We start from the raw sequence: 19,813 nt of genomic DNA, 5'->3' as shown, positions 1-19,813 counted from the left end.
CTTTAGAAATTTTATTTTATAGAGCAGCAGGGAATATATTTTGAAATGTTAACCCATTGCATAGACACGGTGTCCACTGTTAGATGAAAAATCCAGCAGAAGACTGCATTAAATTTAAAAACCATTTGAAGACAGCATTAACAATATAAATTATAACTAAGAAGGTACATTTGTAATTTTTATATTTTTAAAATCTGAAAATTTTTATGGAACACAAAATGTTGGTCTCTGTGTTGCACAGAAATTACATTATATATAATTCCTAAAGGATTATTTAGGTTTTAATTTGAAAATGTCTTAAAAATTACTTGCTGCAGAATAAGGACCCAGGAATAAAAAAAAAGGAAGCATAAAAAAAATGAGCAAAGTCATTTCCATATAAAATAGTTCAAAATTAGTAAAAAAGATGGAAATTTTATAAACTAATTCAATAAGATTTCTGACTCTGGTAAGAGAAACAATTTCCATAATCTCCATATTCAACTTTATGTTTACAGTGAATGATTCCCTGCCATTTTATTAATTTTTTACCTTTTGACCACCATTACACAATATTTGTATTATTTAAATAAAAGTACTGCCAATGGAAACTTGTTTTTTTTCAAGCAAAAATAAACTTCATTAATATTTATAAATACTATACTCAAAAATATTAAGGAAATTATTGGTCCTGGATAAGAAGATTAAATATTATAAAGGTGCAGTTACCCCCAAATTTGTCTATAGGTTTAATGTAATTTCAATCCCATTGTTTATTGGGACTTTTAAGAACTTGTTTATAAGTTGTTCTAATTTTTTTCTATAAGGATAAAGAGATGATAAAAGGAAAGGAATGATTGAAATGACAATGAGAAAATATAAATAAAATAAGAAAACATAAACCTGTAGGATTTAAACTGTATGGCATTGGGAAAAGACCTGAAATACAGATCTGTGTAGCAGAGTATACATGATCTGAATATAGAATATCACATTGCAAAAATAAATCACAACAAAATAATAACTATCATTTAATTAAAAGATAGAAATCTTGCCTCTTAAGGGGGGGATCAAATTAGATTGCAATTTCATAGTATAAAAACCAAAATCTGGATAAATTAAAGGAGAAAATGAAAAAGATGCCTACCTACCTGTAACTCCTTCCCCATTATAAACAAAGGAAAAGAAAAAAGAAAATAGAGGTAAACTTTCAACTTATTTACAATGTACAAAGGCTTTGAAAGCGTAAAATCAATTGAAGAAATGAGAAAAGAAGAAAACGTCTCATATTAATGGGTTAGTAAAATTGAAATATAAGCAGACATATAAATAGTTATTACAAAAACAAAGTTGTTATTTGGCATAAGGTGGTTTCTAATTTTTTTGTTGTTATAAATAACTCAATATCAAACATCTCTGTGAGTAAAATAATCCATCTTCTGGTTATTTCTCGAAAATATCTCATCAGAAATGGAATTACTGTGTCAAAAAAGTGCTAATTTCTAAGCTTCGTTATATATATTACACAAAGTGATTTTCAGCAACTGAGAGAGTTAATTCTTAGGTAGGTTGATAAGAAGTCTGGGGTCTCTGAGGAGGAGGAGGAGGAGGAGGAGGAGTTCGGTGGGAGGAGGGGGAAGAGGAGGAGAAAAGGACAAACTTTTCTTTTTAACATCCCTTCATCTTAATCATGTAATTTTCTTCTTTTTTTCTTTAAGGCCAGAGCTAATGATTAAACAACAAAACAACCCATCTTGCTCAAGGATATGTTTTGCCTTAAACTCTGTACCAATGATTATATAACAACAACATATCTTGTTCAAGGACATGTTTCTTGTCATCTTAAACTGTATGTTGTGAGAGTGGGTCTGGTAAGATCTTTACAACCTTGAGACATTCTTTTGATTTACTGTAATAACCAACTGAAAAAGTATATAGCTCCCTTGCTGAGATTAGAGAGGGGGGCACTCTCTACCCCCACTCTGATGTCTATGTTAGAAGCTTTCTCTGTCTTTCTTCACCGTAAAACTTGTGTCAGACAAGAACTCTGAGTGATCAAGCCTGCCCCTGATCCTGAAGCTAAACTCTCTTCTTCAGAGATCATGAATCCAACATCAATCACTGTAAGCTATAACAACTATGTAATGATTTGGTGATCCAGCTCTTTGCATCCAACTCTTTGTGACCTGATGGACTGTAGCCCGCCAGACTCCTCTGCCCATGGGATTTCCCAGGCAAGAAAAACTGGAGTGGGTTGCCATTTCCTGCTCCAGGGGATCTCCTCAAGCCAGAGATCAAAAACACATCTCTTATGTCTCTATACTTCCCTAATCAGTATTTGTGGAGAAGGAAATGGTAACCCATTCCAGCGTTCTTGCCAGGGGAAATCTCATGGATAGAGGAACCTGGCAGGCTATATAGTCCATGGGTTACAAAGAGTCAGACATGACTGAGTGACTAAACACACACACACACACACACACACACAATCTGTATTTGTTCCTATTTCATTGAAACAGGAAAATTTTTTGTAAAAGAAAGGAAAAAGAAAACTTAGATAGTTACAATTTAATTAACATCTATTTGAATATTAGTGACCCTGAACTTATTTTTAGTCATTGTTTGGCCATCTTTACTTTCTCTTTTGTGAGCTGCAGTTCATACTTCTTTCAATATATTGCAAAGAAACAGAAAACAAAGATGCTGAAATCAGATATACAGTAGTCTGGCTTTGTTAGCAAATAACTGTTTTGATGCATAAGTTAATTTTTCTGAACTGCAGTCTCCTTGATTCAGTAAGAATAACACCTAAAACATGGAGTTGTTGTATCAAATGAAATAAATTAATAAGATTCAGAATGCTGATATAAATGACTAGAATAAAAATAAAAGAAAGTCATGAACCCACTTATATTTAAATGTCAGTAGTAGTTACTGATTGTAGCCATTATTTTTAAATTAAGATAATCTGTATTTTATCATATTTACAATAATTATGAAGATTGTTTTTTCAATTAAAAATATTTTAAGCAAAGTCATAGCTTGTGAGCTTTAGATTTTTAAGCAACTTCATTATTTCTTATGCCTTATAATTTTTTCCTATTCATCAATATTCAAATGGGATGACTAATATATATACACACCCTATAATACATTTTCACGGAATTGTCAGCTTTGCAAAGACGGAATTATTTTTCATAAGTGTAAGCAACTTTAGCACACTAGGTATTTTTAATTTTCTAAAATCTTTGACTTACACACTTATGTATTAAATGATGTGACATTCAACTATTCAAAATCTCAGAGATAACATTTTTTTTACAAGTTGTTTCATGTATTATGGAATGAAAAATGAAGATGTGATGACTATACATAAAGGTTATATATTCTGTATTTTTCTGTCAATGTACTAAAAAAACTTGTAAAAATTTTTAACTTGTATATTTCATTTTCATTAAATATTTACTAAGACAATAAGACATATATTTATCATCTCTGAAATGTGACAGCATATAGAGTGACAGAATATAAAGGCAGAAATCCCATACCTTTTGTGTGAGTCACACCACTAATCTTGAAGGCAGAAGTCTCCTCCATGAAGCTGTCCCAGATTTGAGCCATGACAAGACGTTTGGGCTTTTCCTCACCTAATCAAAGTATAAAGAGATAACAGACTTCAATGTCACATTCAAGAGGACAAAAACCAGTGGAGACTGAAATAGAATCAAAATTTCCTTTTAATGGGAAATTTTCAGATCATTTTTCAAGGTATATTTAAGATTAGATTTAAATGACATTCCTGAAGCAGATATTCATCACTATTAATAGTTTTCTCTATAATATTAAAAAATCAACTTATAAACTCAACTCATAAATTCTTAGAATTTTCATTTAAACTATTCAAATTAAAAGATACTAAAGAGATCATGTTTGAGTCCACCATCTAAAAATAGATTATAAAAAATAAATAAATAATAAAAATTTATTATAGTAGTTAATAATTATACATGCATAAATACACACTTTTGCAGTGTTAATAATTTAAATTAACCACTACAAAAATCAATCAATTATTCAAAATGTGCTTATGGGTTATATAATAAGTACTTGCTTTTAGTGCTACCATGTATAAAAAGTAAAAGTCTCTGTCAGCACTTACATTTATAATCATAAACATATTGAACTAGATGTCAGCTGATAATAAGGGGATTTTTGTAACATAGAGTAAAACTGTATATATATTTACCATTTTGCCCATCAATACTACTTGTAGAAATACATCTTAAATATACAAAGATGTTATTTGTATAGCAAAATGCATGGGGCATATTTATATAGCAAATTATTTGAAATAATGAAAATATTTATGTACTAGAGACTAGTTGTATATAATCAATAGTGTAGCAAAAAAATTACTGAGTACTAAAAGTCATAAAAATCTGTGAGAAAGATGTCCATTAACCATTTTATTAGGATTTCAGACATTGGTAAAGTAGCAAGGTGTAAAAGAAATCATACAGTATTCTACCTTTGTGTAAGAGGATGAAACAGAACCATGTGTGTATATATGCATTTATCCAGTATCTCAGTTTTGCAGACATAAACACAGTAGGGATAAATCAGAATCAAATGATGATGGCCATCTATATGGTTGATTGAGAAATTGGTAGATGGCTCAATTACAGGAATGGTATTTCTTTAAGCAGAACATTTTATATAGATGAGTTTTGAATAATATATGTTTCACAAATTCAAAAATAAATTTAGAAAGTTTGAAAAAGCAAACCTAGAATTGAATTAAAATTAGAATTTAAGAAATCCTAATTAGAAATTAAGAAACATCTTTACATAAATTGACAACAAAACTATACAGAATAAAGAATTAAATACTGTGGCCATTTCATTGGCATATAGTTGCTTGTAGTAAATCTCTTATGATCTTTGTCATATAAGTTAGCTATTCTTATTCTTCTTGTCAGTCATGTTTCTATATGGCCCTTCAATAATTCAGGCCAACTTATGATGCCAAGTCACCAAGGAGTATGAGTACAAGAAGATATGCACATGGCAGCTAGAAAAAAAGAGTCCACAGAAGAAAGGGTGAGGAAGTTAGGACAGAGAGATTCCATCATTAAGAAAAGGAAAGGAAGAATCTTTTCATAAAGTAATGAAGAAAGTGGAAGAGAGGAAGATGTTAGAGGTCAGCATCTTCCTTGGTCTCCAGTCTCTTCAGGTTGAAGGATGAAGTGGGAGAACCTTTAAGTCTAAACATTCTCCCAGGATACGGTGAGTTTACATTAAAGACTTTTAAATCAATTTTTGAAAAGAGAATACATTTTAAATTATCAAGCTTACTATTTTTTCTTGTCATATAGGAGAAAAAAATTTAGAACAATGAAATGAAATTAAGAAATTAATTTTATTTTAATGCTAAAATTTTGATCCAATATGTTTTTATAATACCCATAGTGATACAACGGCCCTCAAAATTCCATTCCCTGGAAAGTTCCATTAATCAGCCTTGTGTATTCCCACACCAAGAACTGTAAGCCTGACAACTGGTACAAAGTTCACAAACACATATTTTCTTGGTGCTTACCTTAATTTATAGTTTCCAATCCCAGCCAAATATAATACCTTTTTTATTTGAATTTTGTCAGCTCTATCTTCTTTTCCCTCCAGGCATTTATATCAACCCACTGTGCCACTCTTCAAATCTCTTACTATATCTCTTTTCCTCAGCAGATGAAAATATAAACCTAACTGCTCTTAACCCCAAAGTGCCTCTACTACCTACATTTTTATCTACATTCACATTTGTTTTAAGGTACCATCATCTGTTCAAAGGTGGAAACATACTTCCTGTTCTAGGCTCTTCCTTCGACCTCAACCCTGATCCCAGTTCTCTCTGAGCTTTGGCCCATCAGTTAAACCCCACCGGCTTTACATCTTTTTAACTTTTGCTCAACCCTGGCTTCTTCCTTCTACTTATACATATGTTTAAGTCTCTTCCGCATTAAAATGCTGACTTCCTTGAGCCTGCAATCAAGTTTTATTAAACAGCATGTCTCTTCTCATTATAGTTGAAGTATCAATAAGGGCATTTTACATGAAATGACATTATGTTCTTAATTTTTCTTAATTACTTCATACCAAGAGCAAGAAGAGATGATCAGGAAAGACGAGAATTTAAACAGGTAAATGACAGTGTTCAGTTTCAGCATGAATTTTAAAAAAAAAAAGTAAACTTGTAAAAAGAAAAAAAAATAGTAAATATACAATGAGGATAAGATACAATTTCCCACAATCAGATTGACAGAAGTTAAGGAGAATGATGATACTCAGGGCTTCCAAGGTTCAAGAAAATATACTGTAATATACTTGTGAAGACAGCATGAATTCCAAGTGTAACCATTCTGTAGAGTAAACTGGTTATTTATATCATAAGCCCTAACATTTGTGTTCCTATTAGCTGTGAAATTGAACTTTATAAAAATGTATCATAGTAGTAGTAGTAGCTTTAGCAGACATGGCAATAATAGTTGAAAAGTTAAAATTATGAATGTCCGTTATTAGATTTAAAATGTGTTTCATAAAACCTATAGTATAATGAAAGTGAAAGTGAAGTCGCTCAGTCGTGTCCGACTCTTTGCGACCCCATGGACTGTAGCCTACAAGGCTCCTCTGTCCATGGGATTTTCCAGGCAATAGTACTGGAGTGGATTGCCATTTCCTTCTCCAGGGGATCTTCTCAATCCAGGGATTGAACCCAGGTCTCTTGCATTGTAGACAGATACTTTACCATCTGAGCTACCAGGCATAATAGTTGATCTTTATTTCAGACTCATATTATTTGGTCATTTAACAAAGTGATCAAGCACTTCACAAAACTGAATTAAAAAAATACATCTTCAAAATGAGATAAAAAGAGGAACAAGCTTGGTAGGAGCCAAAATTTAATCTGACTATGCTATTTGTATGGAAAAAAGGCAAAGGAAACAAAATTATAACACTAGAATTTTTTCTTCTGGAACTCTTGCTTTTTTTGACTTTATTATTATTATTATTTTATAAAGTTTTAAAGAAGAAGCATTGATATATTTGAGTACTATCATAAAAATTATAAAAATTTACTATTAATAATTTACATGTTTGGGTTTCCAGATAAAATTAGGAGAATTTGACTTGGTACACAGATTCCTAATTTCTGATTCTGGCTCCATCATTTTAGAGCTGTGATTTTGGCCATGATATTGCATTTCTTACACCTTATGTTTTCTCTTTAAAAAATGATGCTGTTGAGCTAATGGATCTCTACAAAGTGTCTACTACCTCTAAAATGCTTGGATTCCATGATAGAATAAGTGTGATAGAATAATAATTACAAAATAACATATGTAAGGTAAAAGTAAAACAACTTACCAGTTAGTAAGATATCGATCAAAACATCTTCTTTGGTGGGATTTTGGAAAGGTATAGGAATAGATGCCTGAAGATGAAGGTATGCGGTTACTTTTTGTATTTCGTGAGGCTGGGGGAACAGTCCTATTCCGGAGATGAGGAATATCCATTCTTTAAACTGTTTAAAGATAGACATACATAACATATATGTCCTAATTACCTATTTTTTATTTGTAACACTTAATAAATATAGAGCACATAAAAATTTTGGCAGAGAAAAAAGTATTTAGTTAATATTTAACAAGCATCATTTTATCTTTCCTTTTCCAAATTCCTTTTGATTTTACTGAAAAAATCAATGTTTTTACACTGAAAAAAAGGCCAAAGACCAGTATTCAACTATTAAACATATTTCAATGCATATAGGTTATTGATACATAAAAGAAATCTTAATGAAAACCATGCATTTCTGTTCAAGGTTTTTTAAAAAATCAATTTGTCTAACAAAATGGGTACTAAACATTGTATGAAGCTTCCAAAACATTAGAATTTCAAATGAATTTTAGGTAGTTAACACATTAAAGAAAGAAGGTGAGGCATAGACTGAAGTCTCATGAAAAAGGAGTACAACTTGTTTGTGTGTTTGTGTTCTCAGTTGGTCAGTCGTGTCCAACTCTTTGTAAGCCTGCCAGACTTGTCTGTTCATGGCATTTTCCAGGCAAGAATACTGGAGTGGGTTGCCATTTCCTCCTCCAGGGGATCTTCTCGATGAAGGGACTGAACCTGCATCTCCTGCACTGGCAGGTGGATTCTTTATGACTGCGATTGTCATATTACTTATTCCCATTATCTAGTACAGCCTACATTCTCCTATCACATGAAATGAAAGAATGGCTCAAAAATTATGCGAAGGAGACTGAATGTGGCCACTGTTTTCATCCACATTTCATAAACCTCTGTTTGAAAATGCTACCCTTGTATTCATTTAGAATAAAAGTCCCTTAAGACTCTGTTCTGCACTGAACACTTTACTAATGTTACTGATGAGTGAAGAGGTCATTAAACAAAAACTGACTAACAAGAAACTAAAGAGCCTCTTGATGAAAGTGAAAGAGGAGAGTGAAAAAGTTGGCTTAAAGCTCAACATTCAGAAAACTAAGATCATGGCATCCAGTCCCATCATTTCATGGCAAATAGATGGGGAAACAATGGCTGATGTTATTTTTCTGGGCTCCAAAATCACTGCAGATGGTGATTGCAGCCATGAAATTAAAAGACGCTTACTCCCTGGAAGGAAAGTTATGACCAACCTAGACAGCATATTCAAAAGCAGAGACATTACTTTGTCAACAAAGGTCCGTCTAGTCAAGGCCACGGTTTTTCCAGTGGTCACGTATGGATGTGAGAGTTGGACTGTGAAGAAAGCTGAGCGCCGAAGAATTGATGCTTTTGAACTGTGGTGCTGGAGAAGACTCTTGAGAGTCCCTTGGACTGTAAGGAGATCCAACCAGTCCATCCTAAAGATCAGTCCTTGAAAGGGCCAATGCTGAAGCTGAAACTCCAATACTTTGGCCACCTGATGCAAAGAGCTGATTCACTGGAAAAGACCCTGATGCTGGGAAAGATTGAGGGCAGGAGGAGAAGGGGACAACAGAGGATGAGATGGCTGGATGGCATCACCGACTCCATGGACATGGGTTTGGGTGGACTCTGGGAGCTGGTGATGTACAGGGAGGCCTGGTGTGCTGCAGTTCATGGGGTCGCAAAGAGTGGGACATGACTGAGTGACTGAACTGAAACTGACTAACAGTGTCCTAGTTTATCACCTCTAAAACTACAGAGATGTTTTCAAGCTTAAGTTCCAATAAATAGAGGGAAACTTACTTTATGATTCTTTCCAAGTAGGATGGGTGGTGACAGCAAATCCATAAAATGCTGTCTTAGTAGTGAGGATTAAAAGCACGTTTTATCTGCATATGTCTTCAAGTGCCTACATTACTTTTATTCAAAGAATCTATGACCATAGGTTCACTGTATTTTCACTTATGATGCCTGAGCTTGATCATACACAATTGGTTGACTGGAATCAAGTATCAGGGTTCAATTACATTAACAACTGTTTTATGTAAATTATTTCTTGGCTATTTTATAAAACAAATCATGGATAACAGAAATTGGCTTATGTTAAACAACTGGAAATGAGCTAAAATTACAAAAACAGAAGATCATGTTTTCTTGTTTCACCAAGTCATCTAGAATACTGGAGCTTTTAAGTTAAACCACATCCCACCAGTTTTGGACATTAATCACTAACAATCACCCTAGCATTGGTTAAATTATCAACCTAGGTTCACAGAGAGAAATTAAAAAGTGCCCAAGCAAATGTGTGCATTAAAAAATATAACATTTTTAGTTCATCTTTTATCTAAAACTTCATTGAAAGGAGACACAGTAAACAAAGATTCAATTCCAATGTTTCTGAAAAATGAAACAAATGTAGGTGAAAGACAGTAGATCTGGCTCACACACTGAGTAGAGCTCATGGGTATCTGAGCTTTCTGAGAATCAAGAGAGTTTTCCATAGACACAGGCTGCAAGGACCACAGACTCATACTGGGTAATAATATCACTTTGATTTAATCTTTTTTCCTTCATTTCCACTATTCTGACCTTTAGATGCAGGAAGTCACATAATCAAGTATAAATAAGTAATGGAAACTATTTGCAAATAAAAATGAAATGACTGAAAACCAAGAGAAAAATCTCAGAACATAATGTTTGATATCAAAGAAAAGGCCTGTTTATCATATTTGCTGCTTACTATTGTTCCTCTTATCTTGTCATGCAGTGACACAATCTCTTTGAAACACTCTGGAAGCATATTTTGAGTTTATGATATACACAGTTGTGATGCCCTAACCAAATTAATCGCAAGATTCAAAATCTACACAAACTACCTTAACCTAAAGTTAGATTTTTTTTAAAAATAATGCAGAGTTCTTCACATGGATCCAAACTGGAAACAAATGAAATAAATTATAATCCATGGGCATTTCCTTAAGTTCAGCAAAGAACCATTTTCAGAAATACAAGCACTAACAGAGTTACAAGCACTAACAGAATAGATTTTTGATTAATCAGCTACTTAGTTGTGTGTGTTAATTCAAATATATTCATCAGTGAAATCAAGAGAGGAACAGAAATCTATGTGAGTTTTTCCCTAGTTGTTAATCTAATTGCAAACTCACAGACTTAGAAAAGTAACCCTAAAATTTTATTTTTAAAACATTTTATTTTTATGCCTACACATTCATCATATATATTGCATTTTCAGAAAGTTTGTTCAATCAATACTTTAGGATGAAACAGTTTTGCCTGAAAAAATTGTCAATGAGTGTTAGTTGCTCAGTCGTGTCTGACTCTTTGCAACCCCATGGACTGTAGTCTGCCAGGCCCCTCTGTTCATGGAATTCTCCAGACAAGAATACTGGAGTGGGTTGTCATTTCCTCCTCCAGGGGATCTTCCTGACTCAAGCATTGAACCTGGGTCTCCTGTATTACAGGCAGATTCTTTACCATCTGAGCCAACAGGGAAGCCTCAAAATGTCAACTAGATGAATTAAGAGGAAGCCCTCAGTGATTCAGAGATGAAAAAGGACAAAAAAATAAATAAATAAAGGCAAAAAAATTAAAAGAAAAGGCAGGAAAAATCACAAGGGTTAGGGTAATACATTGAAAAGGTTGATGTGGTCTGGACTTTAGGTAAAAGGATGACATTGATTTAAGTCTCAGTTCAGTTCAGTCGCTCAGTCGTGTCAGACTCTTTGCGATCCCATGGACTGCAGCACGCCAGGCCTCCTTGTACATCATCAAGTTTGGGTTTACTCAAACTCATGTCCATTGAGTCAGTGATGCCATCCAACCATGGCATCCTCTGTCGTCTCCTTCTCCTTCCACCTTCAATCTCTCCCAGCATCAGGGTCTTTTCAAATCAGTCAGTTAGATTTAAGTCTAACCAGAGATGAAACCTTGGAGATTTGCTACAGCTTGGAAGGAGAGGCTGAGAATAACTGAAAGCAAGGCCCTGTGTTAAAGTGATTGACAAAAAGATTTGAGTTGATTACTTACTTGTTTGAGTTCTTTTCTGTCTGATAAAGAATTGTGAGTTTGACCTCTAGGCTAGGATTTTCTAAAGCTATCAAGATGAATAACTCATCATTGCCCTGCTGATGTGCCAGACTACCTTGAGTAGATATAAGTTCCACCAGAAATGCAAGCAACTAAGTTATCTCCAAGAATGAAGATGAAAGGGCTGACGCTGCTATGAAGCAATGAGCTAAAAGATAAGCCATGTTAAGATTATTTCTGTGAAAGAAAATATCTCTACTACACCTTCCATTCTGTATAAGGATTACTGTTTATTTTCTTTAATATTTTTGACTCAACAGGACTTCCCTGGCAGTCCAGTGGTTAAGACTCCATGCTCCCAACGCAGAGGGCATGGGTTTGATTCCTGGTTGGATAACTAAGATCCCGTATGGTGCCCAGAAAAAAAAAAAATTATGAAAAAAAATATATACATGTATATATATATTTTTGAGAGTCAAGCATAATCCATTGTATTGCTTCAGGTCATGTAGTAGTCAGTAATCATATAAACAATTTAATAGCCTCAAAAACTTTTTTTCTAAATTACATATTTTTGGGGGAAAAGAAGGCCCTTGGGCTTCCCTTGTGGCTCAGCTGGTAAAGAATTCACCTGTAATGTGGGAGACCTGGATTTCCGTGGGTTGGAAAGATTCCCTGGAGAAGGGAAAGGCTACCCACTCTAGTATTCTGGCCTGGAGAATTCCATGGACTGTATAGTCCATGGGGTCACAAAGAGTCGGACATGACTGAGTGACTTTCCCTTTCACTTTCTTTTGAGTTACATATTAGCCTTTCACTGACATGGGGACCTCTGTATTATATCTGATTTCACTCCCTCCCAGATTACAGGATTTTCTAAGCTCCTTGGATATAAAGCAAACCCTTCCACTTACTTTACTCCCCCATCAACACTTGAAGAAGTAAAAAATAATAATAAACATACAAATAATGTAAAATTCTTACTGGCAGTAACAGTTATGACTTGGCAGTGTGCCTGTAGCTATAAAAATAGTTATGAAGATGGGCTGAAGCAAGAAGTCCTAGGTTCAACCACCTACTGGTCCATAAAATGGGGTTGACCATAATTTTACCATAAGGACTCTGGTGACAATGAATTGAAATAATTCTTAGAATGGTATGTAACAGGTTTAGAAATGGTTAAAAAATAAACTACTGTTTTTAAAAATTATTATTATTCAGATGAAAATAAAGTGGGAAAAAACATACTACTTGCAAGATTAGATTTCATACAATTTTATATTTAAGTTCATGAAAACTTGAGTAATAAAATCCAAGTCAGAAAATTAACATAAATGCTAGCAATTTGGCATTTACATTAAAGTACCTACATTTTAAATCTGCGTTTATATTCTCTTTCATTCAAGTGATCTAAAAATTTAAAGATGCCTTCTTAAATGCCTGTGCATACATAATGTATACTATATTTTCAAAAGTTCATTTAAATAATAATTTACAGTAAAGTTGTTTTGCTTGCAAAGATGTCAAATGGATAAATTAGATTTACATATTTATTAACTTTAAAATTTAATTAACCTGTCTTGGTCTAAGAATACTCTATCATACCTGAGCACAGTGAAAGATGACAGACGTCTGATGACTAGCTCTTCCAAGAGCAGAAGGACGAAAGTGAATAGGTATGTCTCTGGCTGAGTTAGGAGGTATGATCAGCTGCGTGAATTAAGAAACAAGAAGGGAAACAAAAATCAATACTTTTGCTTGAGTTGGCATCTTTGTGTGCTAGATATATGCCAGGTAGATGCTTGTGTGATTAACATGTTGCCTTGTACACAGTAACCATTTACAGCATGGTTCCTTGGCAAATATTAGTAAAACATCCCAAGATACTAAACAGTGTTCAGTAATACATACACCATGTTCTTCCCCAAGATAATAACTACATTGATCTGTAAAAGGAAATCAGGATTAAGCTTTTAAGCTGAGTTGGAATCCCCAATAATGGAAATGTGCATTTTATTTAAGAACCCATAGCTTATTGTCCATTTCAAGAACCATGTCGAACCACTGGGAACCTAACTGGTAGCCTTGGCGAGGTCAAAAGAAATGAACTCAGTCTAAATACAGAGGTAAGATATTCTTCTTTAGTGCACAATGAAGTATCTTCTTTGTCCTATCACACAGACCCTCAAGTGTGACCTACTGGAATAACTTGAGTCTGAATTGTATTAGTATGAGTTACTGCTTCAGAGATTGTAAAAGAAGCTAAAAATTCTATCATAAGAGAATGAGGACTTGAAGATCTTAAGTAATCAAAAAACTACACTGTGAATAATGTAACAAACATTTACTATCAACACTTATAGAATGGCTGAATGAATGTTATATGTTTGAAAAGTAAGTAAATTATTTTTTCACTAATATAGTTTGCCAGATAACTTTTGAAAAAGGAAACATGCAGGTTATCAATGTCTTTCAATTCTCATAGCATTTACTGTTCAATGAACTCTGAGAATAACCATGAACAAACATACAAACTTACTTTTAGAACAGAGTTAATTTGTTGCTGTCGTTCAGTTGTTAAGTCATGTCGGATTCTTTGCGACTGCATGAACTGCAGCATGCCAGACTTCCCTGTCCTTCACTTCTCCCAGAGTTTGCTCAAATTCATGCACACTGAGTTGGTGCTGCTATCTAACCATCTCATTCTCTGCCACCCTCTTCTCCTTTTGCCCTCAATCAGGGTCTTTTGCCCAGCATCAGGGTCTTTTCCAATGAGTTGGCTCTTCACATCAAGTGGCCAAAGTACTGCAGATTCAGCATCAGTCCTTCCAGTGAATATTCAGGGTTGATTTCCTTTAGGATGGACTGGTTTGATCTCCTTACTGTCTCAAGAGTCTTCTCCAGCATCATAATTCAAAAGCATCAATTCTTTGGCGCTCAGCCTTCTTTATGGGCCAACTCTCACATCCACACATGACTACTGGAAAAACCACGGCATTGACTAGACAGACCTTTGTCAGAAAAGTGATGTCTTTGTGTTTTAATACACTATTAAGGGCTACCCTGGTAGCTCAGTTGGTAAAGAATCTGCCTGCAATGCAGGAAACCCTGGTTCGATTCCTAGGTGGGGAAGATCCGCTAGAGAAGGGATAGGCTATTCATTCCAGTATTCTTGGTCTTCAATGTGGCTCAGCTGCTAAAGAATCTGCCTGCAATGAGGGAGACCTGGGTTTGATTTCTGGGTTGGGAAGATCCCCTGGAGAAGGGAACAGCTACCCACTCCAGTATTCTGGCCTGGAGAATTCTGGAAAATTCCATGGGGTTGCAAAGAGTCAGACATGACTGAGTGACTTTCACTTTCACTTTTCTGATTTGTCATAGCTCTCCTTCCAAGGAGCAAACATCTTTTAATTTCATGGCTGCATGAATTAACAGAGCTAATTACTTCCTTATTATATATATGTGTGGTTTATCTACAGCAATTTTTTTTTTTTAATTTCAGGCTGGATCTTCCTCTGATATTTCAAATGTGTTGATGCTATCAGTTAATGCACATTTAAGGAGTTTAATTTCAGAATCAAATTGAGCAAAAAAAAATTAGAAAAGTTGCATTTTACATGTTCTTTCAATTTAGCAAATGTGACAAAAGGATTTCTCTCCCTCCTCCCTATATATACATAAAAGAAATCACCAATTTCATTGTAAAAGTATATAATACTACATTAATTGAGATTTTAAACTCTAGTTCTACCACTTACTAATCATGTAGTTTAAATACTTTGACCTCTCTGGCCTCAAATTCCATTTGTATATGTCAGAGGCAAGTGGTGAAAATTGAGGTTGTGTATACAACAAACCAATAACTCAATTCCTTTATTTCCACAGAAAATTTATTGAAAAATTCATCTCCCCTGGTTTCAAGGAAAAGATAAACACTGTTGGATAGAATTTAACTGTAGCAAACCTACTTGTTTAGTGTAATAGGATACATATATACATAATATGCTAAATATAGCAGCTTTCTGACACTTAAAAACATTTCATTACAAGCAAAAACATTTTATTACAAGTGTCACTAGGAAAACCAATTCCAATCTTTGAGTTTACACTAGATTCTAGTTCAAGAGGGAAAGATATTCTTCCAACAGTTAGGTAAAATGAAATTTGGACCAGATACTAGATGATGGAGACTAAAATGCTCTTAAGAAATATAATCTGAAGTATTTACTGTTAAAATAGTATCTACAATTTACTTTTGAATTGAATAGCAAGAAATGTGAGAGAGAAAAGAGAGGGAAAAATTAAATTCTTAATATAAGAACTAAGATAGAAGGTGTAAGTCTGTGCACTGTATTATTCTACTGCATCTTTTTAATATTTTTCATAATATATAGATGGAAGAAAGTAAGTTTTTAATATAATCATTTCACTTGATAATCTGTTTAAATAGTGAAGCATTTATGGATAATCATCAATATTTAAAAATCCTCACCTATGTAAACATGAATATTATACAACAATAACAGGAATAAAATCATACATATATATCTATATATGTATATAAAGTTATATATATATTATAAGGACTTCCCTGGTGGCTCAGATGGTAAAGCTTCTGTCTACAATGCGGGAGACCCGGGTTCAATCCCTGGGTTAGGAAGATCCCCTGGAGAAGGAAATGGCAATCCACTCCAGTACTATTGCCTGGAAAACCCCATGGACAGAGGAGCCTTGTAGGCTACAGTCCATGGGGTCGCAAAGAGTCGGACACGACTGAGTGACTTCACTCACTCACTCACTCATACAGATATATAATATACTTTCTATTTATTATCATTACCATTAATCTGTGCTATTGATTCTATAACATATAATACTTTAATCATCTGTAGATTTATTTTTGAGTTATTTCCTAATATTAAGATTAATTGCATATTCAGTGCTCAATAATATTTGATAAATGTATGAAAGAATGAATGGACTAAAAAGCCATAGTTGGACATGTTAAAGTTGAGATGATCTTTTTCATTATGTAATGTAAGGGGGTATCTGTAATATAACACATTTGTTTTCCCTTCAAACACAGTTTACACTCTCTGTAAAAGTAGTTATACAAAGGATATGAATACAACACCGTCTAATGAGTGTTTTCAGTTCTATGTAAACTATAGCCTGACCATCATATTCTGTTTAGTTTATGGACAATATGGTGTTAAGCAATACAAACACACACATACATTTTAAAATAATTTCCTAAGATTACACCATATATACCAGTTTTAGCAATGTAATACTTAGCAATATCTGATTTGACACACCATGGCAATTAAGAACTAATTTCATATCGTGATATTAGCTGGCAACCAGTGAGTAACAAGAGACAAGTATTAAAGTATAAACAAAGAAATCACAATTGTAGATTTGTTAAATAATTGTCAAACAGCAAACAATAAAATCCCTTATCTAAATACAATATCTACTTAATAGGGCTTCCTCATTTACTGTATGGTCCCCTGAAGAAAGTAATCTATTGCAACTATCATTTTGAAATTTACTCGAAAGCATGGTTTTGTCTTTTACTATATATATTTGGTATGGTATGCATTGGAAATACAGACAGGGATGCTGATTCTTCAGCTCTTGTTTTGTTACTTGGGGGAAGACAGAGGGATGGAGACCCAATGAATGGCTCCAGAGTCTTATCAGGAACCAAGGATGAGAAAATGAGGCAGAGAAAGGAGAGGGAAGCAAAGCTGTCAGCACTGTCTGTGGGGAGGCAGCGGTGGGTAGGAACTAAGGAAAAGCTAAAGACAACTGCCCCCCTAGGATTTATATAGACTAATCATAGTCAAAATCATATCAGTAAAATGCACAATTCTGGTGGGGACCCTAATAGCTGGGGAGACTGTGCATGAGTCCCATGAGTGGAGGCAAGATGTGTATGGGAAATCTCTGTACCTTCTGTCTAATTTTGCTGTGGACCTAACCTTCTCCAAAATATCAAGTTTCTTTAAAAAGAAGAAAGAAAAAAAGAGGGGAAAAAAAAGAGCACTCTAATTAAAATCAAGGGAAAAGAAAGTCACATTACTAGGTAACTATCGAAAAACCTGGTTACCAAAATGGTCAGAAATAAAGCACAACCAATTTATTTAGAGATCAGTGAAAATGAGCATGAATCTAGCCTATACATTATAATTTCAAAAATTTATATGAACATGGTACTGATTTTCTTGATAAATTAAAATTGGTGCAATATATATATATATATATATATATATATATATATATCACCAATGTTATATTTAAAAAAACAGCATCTGAAATTCAATTGCTAATGCCCCATGGTATGCGAAAATCAGAACTGCAAAATGTTCTAGTAGTCGTAGATTACTCAGCTTTCTCAATATACTTACTGGTAATCTCTTAATCTCCAGGACAAAATTTTCAGTATTACTGTTTGTTGCATGCAACTCTAAGGTTTCATGTGTAGGATTATCTAAAGAAATCATCTCAGTGGCAACCCTGGAAGGAAAAACGAAGCTAGTGAACTTGTTCATAAAATGTTCAATGATAATTTCACACACTCGATGACTATTATGGGTTGAAATGCATCCCTCTAAAAGATCAAATTCTAACACCCAAATTCTGAGATGTGATTTATGCTCCAAAGTTCTCCAAAGGATCAGACAGTGTCTGGGATTTCACCTGTAATCACAGCCTTGCTTAGCTTCTTCCCTTTGCTTATTCTGTTTCCCCCATCCTCTTACTAATATTTCTTACCGGGAACACACCTCCTTAATAAGTCACTTGCAGTGATGTTTTGGCTCAACATATGGCACTGAGAGAATTTTGGTATGCTTACAGAGAGACATTAACTAGAAGGTACTGATTTGCCCACAGGTACACACACTCTTTAAAAGCAGGAATTGTGACTTGAAAACTAAGATCATGGCATCTGGTCCCATCACTTCATGGCAAATAGATGGGTAAACAGTGGAAACAGTGTCAGACTTTATTTGGGGGGGCTCCAAAATCACTGTAGATGGTGATTGCAGCCATGAAATTAAAAGACGCTTACTCCTTGGAAGGAAAGTTATGATCAACCTAGGGACCACGTTAAAAAGCAGAGATATTACTTTGCCAACAAAGGTCCATCTAGTCAAGGCTATGGTTTTTCCAGTGGTCATGTATGGATGTGAGAGTTGGACTGTGAAGAAAGCTGAGTACCAAAGAATTGATGCTTTTGAACTGTGGTGCTGGAGAAGACTCTTGAGAGTCCCTTGGACTGCAAGGAGATCCAACCAGTCCATCCTAAAGGAGACCATTTCTGGGTGTTCATTGGAAGGACTGATGCTGAAGCTGAAACTCCAATACTTTGGCCACCTCATGCGAAGAGTTGACTCATTAGAAAAGACTCTGATGCTGGGAGGGATTGGGGGCAGGAGGAGAAGGGGACGACAGAGGATGAGATGGCTGGATGACATCACCGACTCGATGCACATGAGTTTGAGTGAACTCCGGGAGTTGGTGATGGGACAGGGAGGCCTGGAGTGCTGTGATTCATGGGGTCACAAAGAGTCAGAAATAACTGAGAGACCGAGCTGAACTGAACTACCCTTATGTATCAGCACTAAACTTGACGTCAGACATGTAATAGGAACTCAGTCCCCTAAATATAAATGGTCATATTTCTAGGGCGTATGGTATTAACCAAATGATCGAGTATTCTCAGTTGCCCATTGTTTACCCTCTTACTTTGCCTTGAGCAAAACTCGAGTCAGCCTTCTATCTTTTCGACAGGCCACTGAACTCTGCTTGTCTCCAAGTCTGAGCAAGCACCAAAAAGGTGGAATCTGTCTCCCTTCTGAGATTCTCCTGGGAATTAACTGACCACAGAAAAACCCTTTTTCCCATCAGTCCCTACCAGTCATTTCCCCTTCCTTGTCTAGCTTTCCCTCCAAAGATTCTGGTTATCTTTGCTTGTTCCTCCTTTAGCCTGTAAAAGAAAAAAGCTTGGTCTGTTTGATACTGAGTAGCTTGTAGATTTCTGAGAGGGAAGTATTCTCTGAATTGCAGTAGTCCCCTGACAACTATTTTAACAGTTCCTTTTCCTCCCTTGCAATAATCACTTTGAACAAAAGCGTCTCCTTCCTAAGTCCTGACATGTTTTTCTTTTCACGTACGTTTTCCACAGGATAGTTTAAGTAGCAAACTTCCCTAGAGAAGAAAAACAATTACCAAAACAAAATATATGTTTGTCCTATTTAAAAAAAAGTAACTGCAGTATAACAATATCTATTAAAAA

General features: G+C 34.6%; 1 protein-coding gene across 1 annotated transcript in view; it reads right to left on the bottom strand.

Moving 5' to 3' along the window:
* CFAP47 (cilia and flagella associated protein 47) overlaps nt 1-19,813 on the bottom strand; it is a 507,991-nt gene that overhangs the window by 99,960 nt on the left and 388,218 nt on the right. The window contains exons 54-57 of the mRNA XM_042241764.2: nt 17,922-18,030; nt 13,114-13,218; nt 7,402-7,558; nt 3,528-3,626 (exon numbers count right to left, since the gene is read on the bottom strand). Coding sequence (XP_042097698.1) covers nt 3,528-3,626; nt 7,402-7,558; nt 13,114-13,218; nt 17,922-18,030 — 470 coding nt within the window. The remainder of the gene's footprint in view (nt 1-3,527; nt 3,627-7,401; nt 7,559-13,113; nt 13,219-17,921; nt 18,031-19,813) is intronic.

Source organism: Ovis aries, chromosome X (assembly GCF_016772045.2).
Source record: "Ovis aries strain OAR_USU_Benz2616 breed Rambouillet chromosome X, ARS-UI_Ramb_v3.0, whole genome shotgun sequence".
In the NCBI taxonomy this organism is placed as follows: Eukaryota; Metazoa; Chordata; class Mammalia; order Artiodactyla; family Bovidae; genus Ovis; species Ovis aries.
Note: the sequence above shows the minus strand (reverse complement) of the source record. Positions and strands in the feature narration are given on the sequence as shown.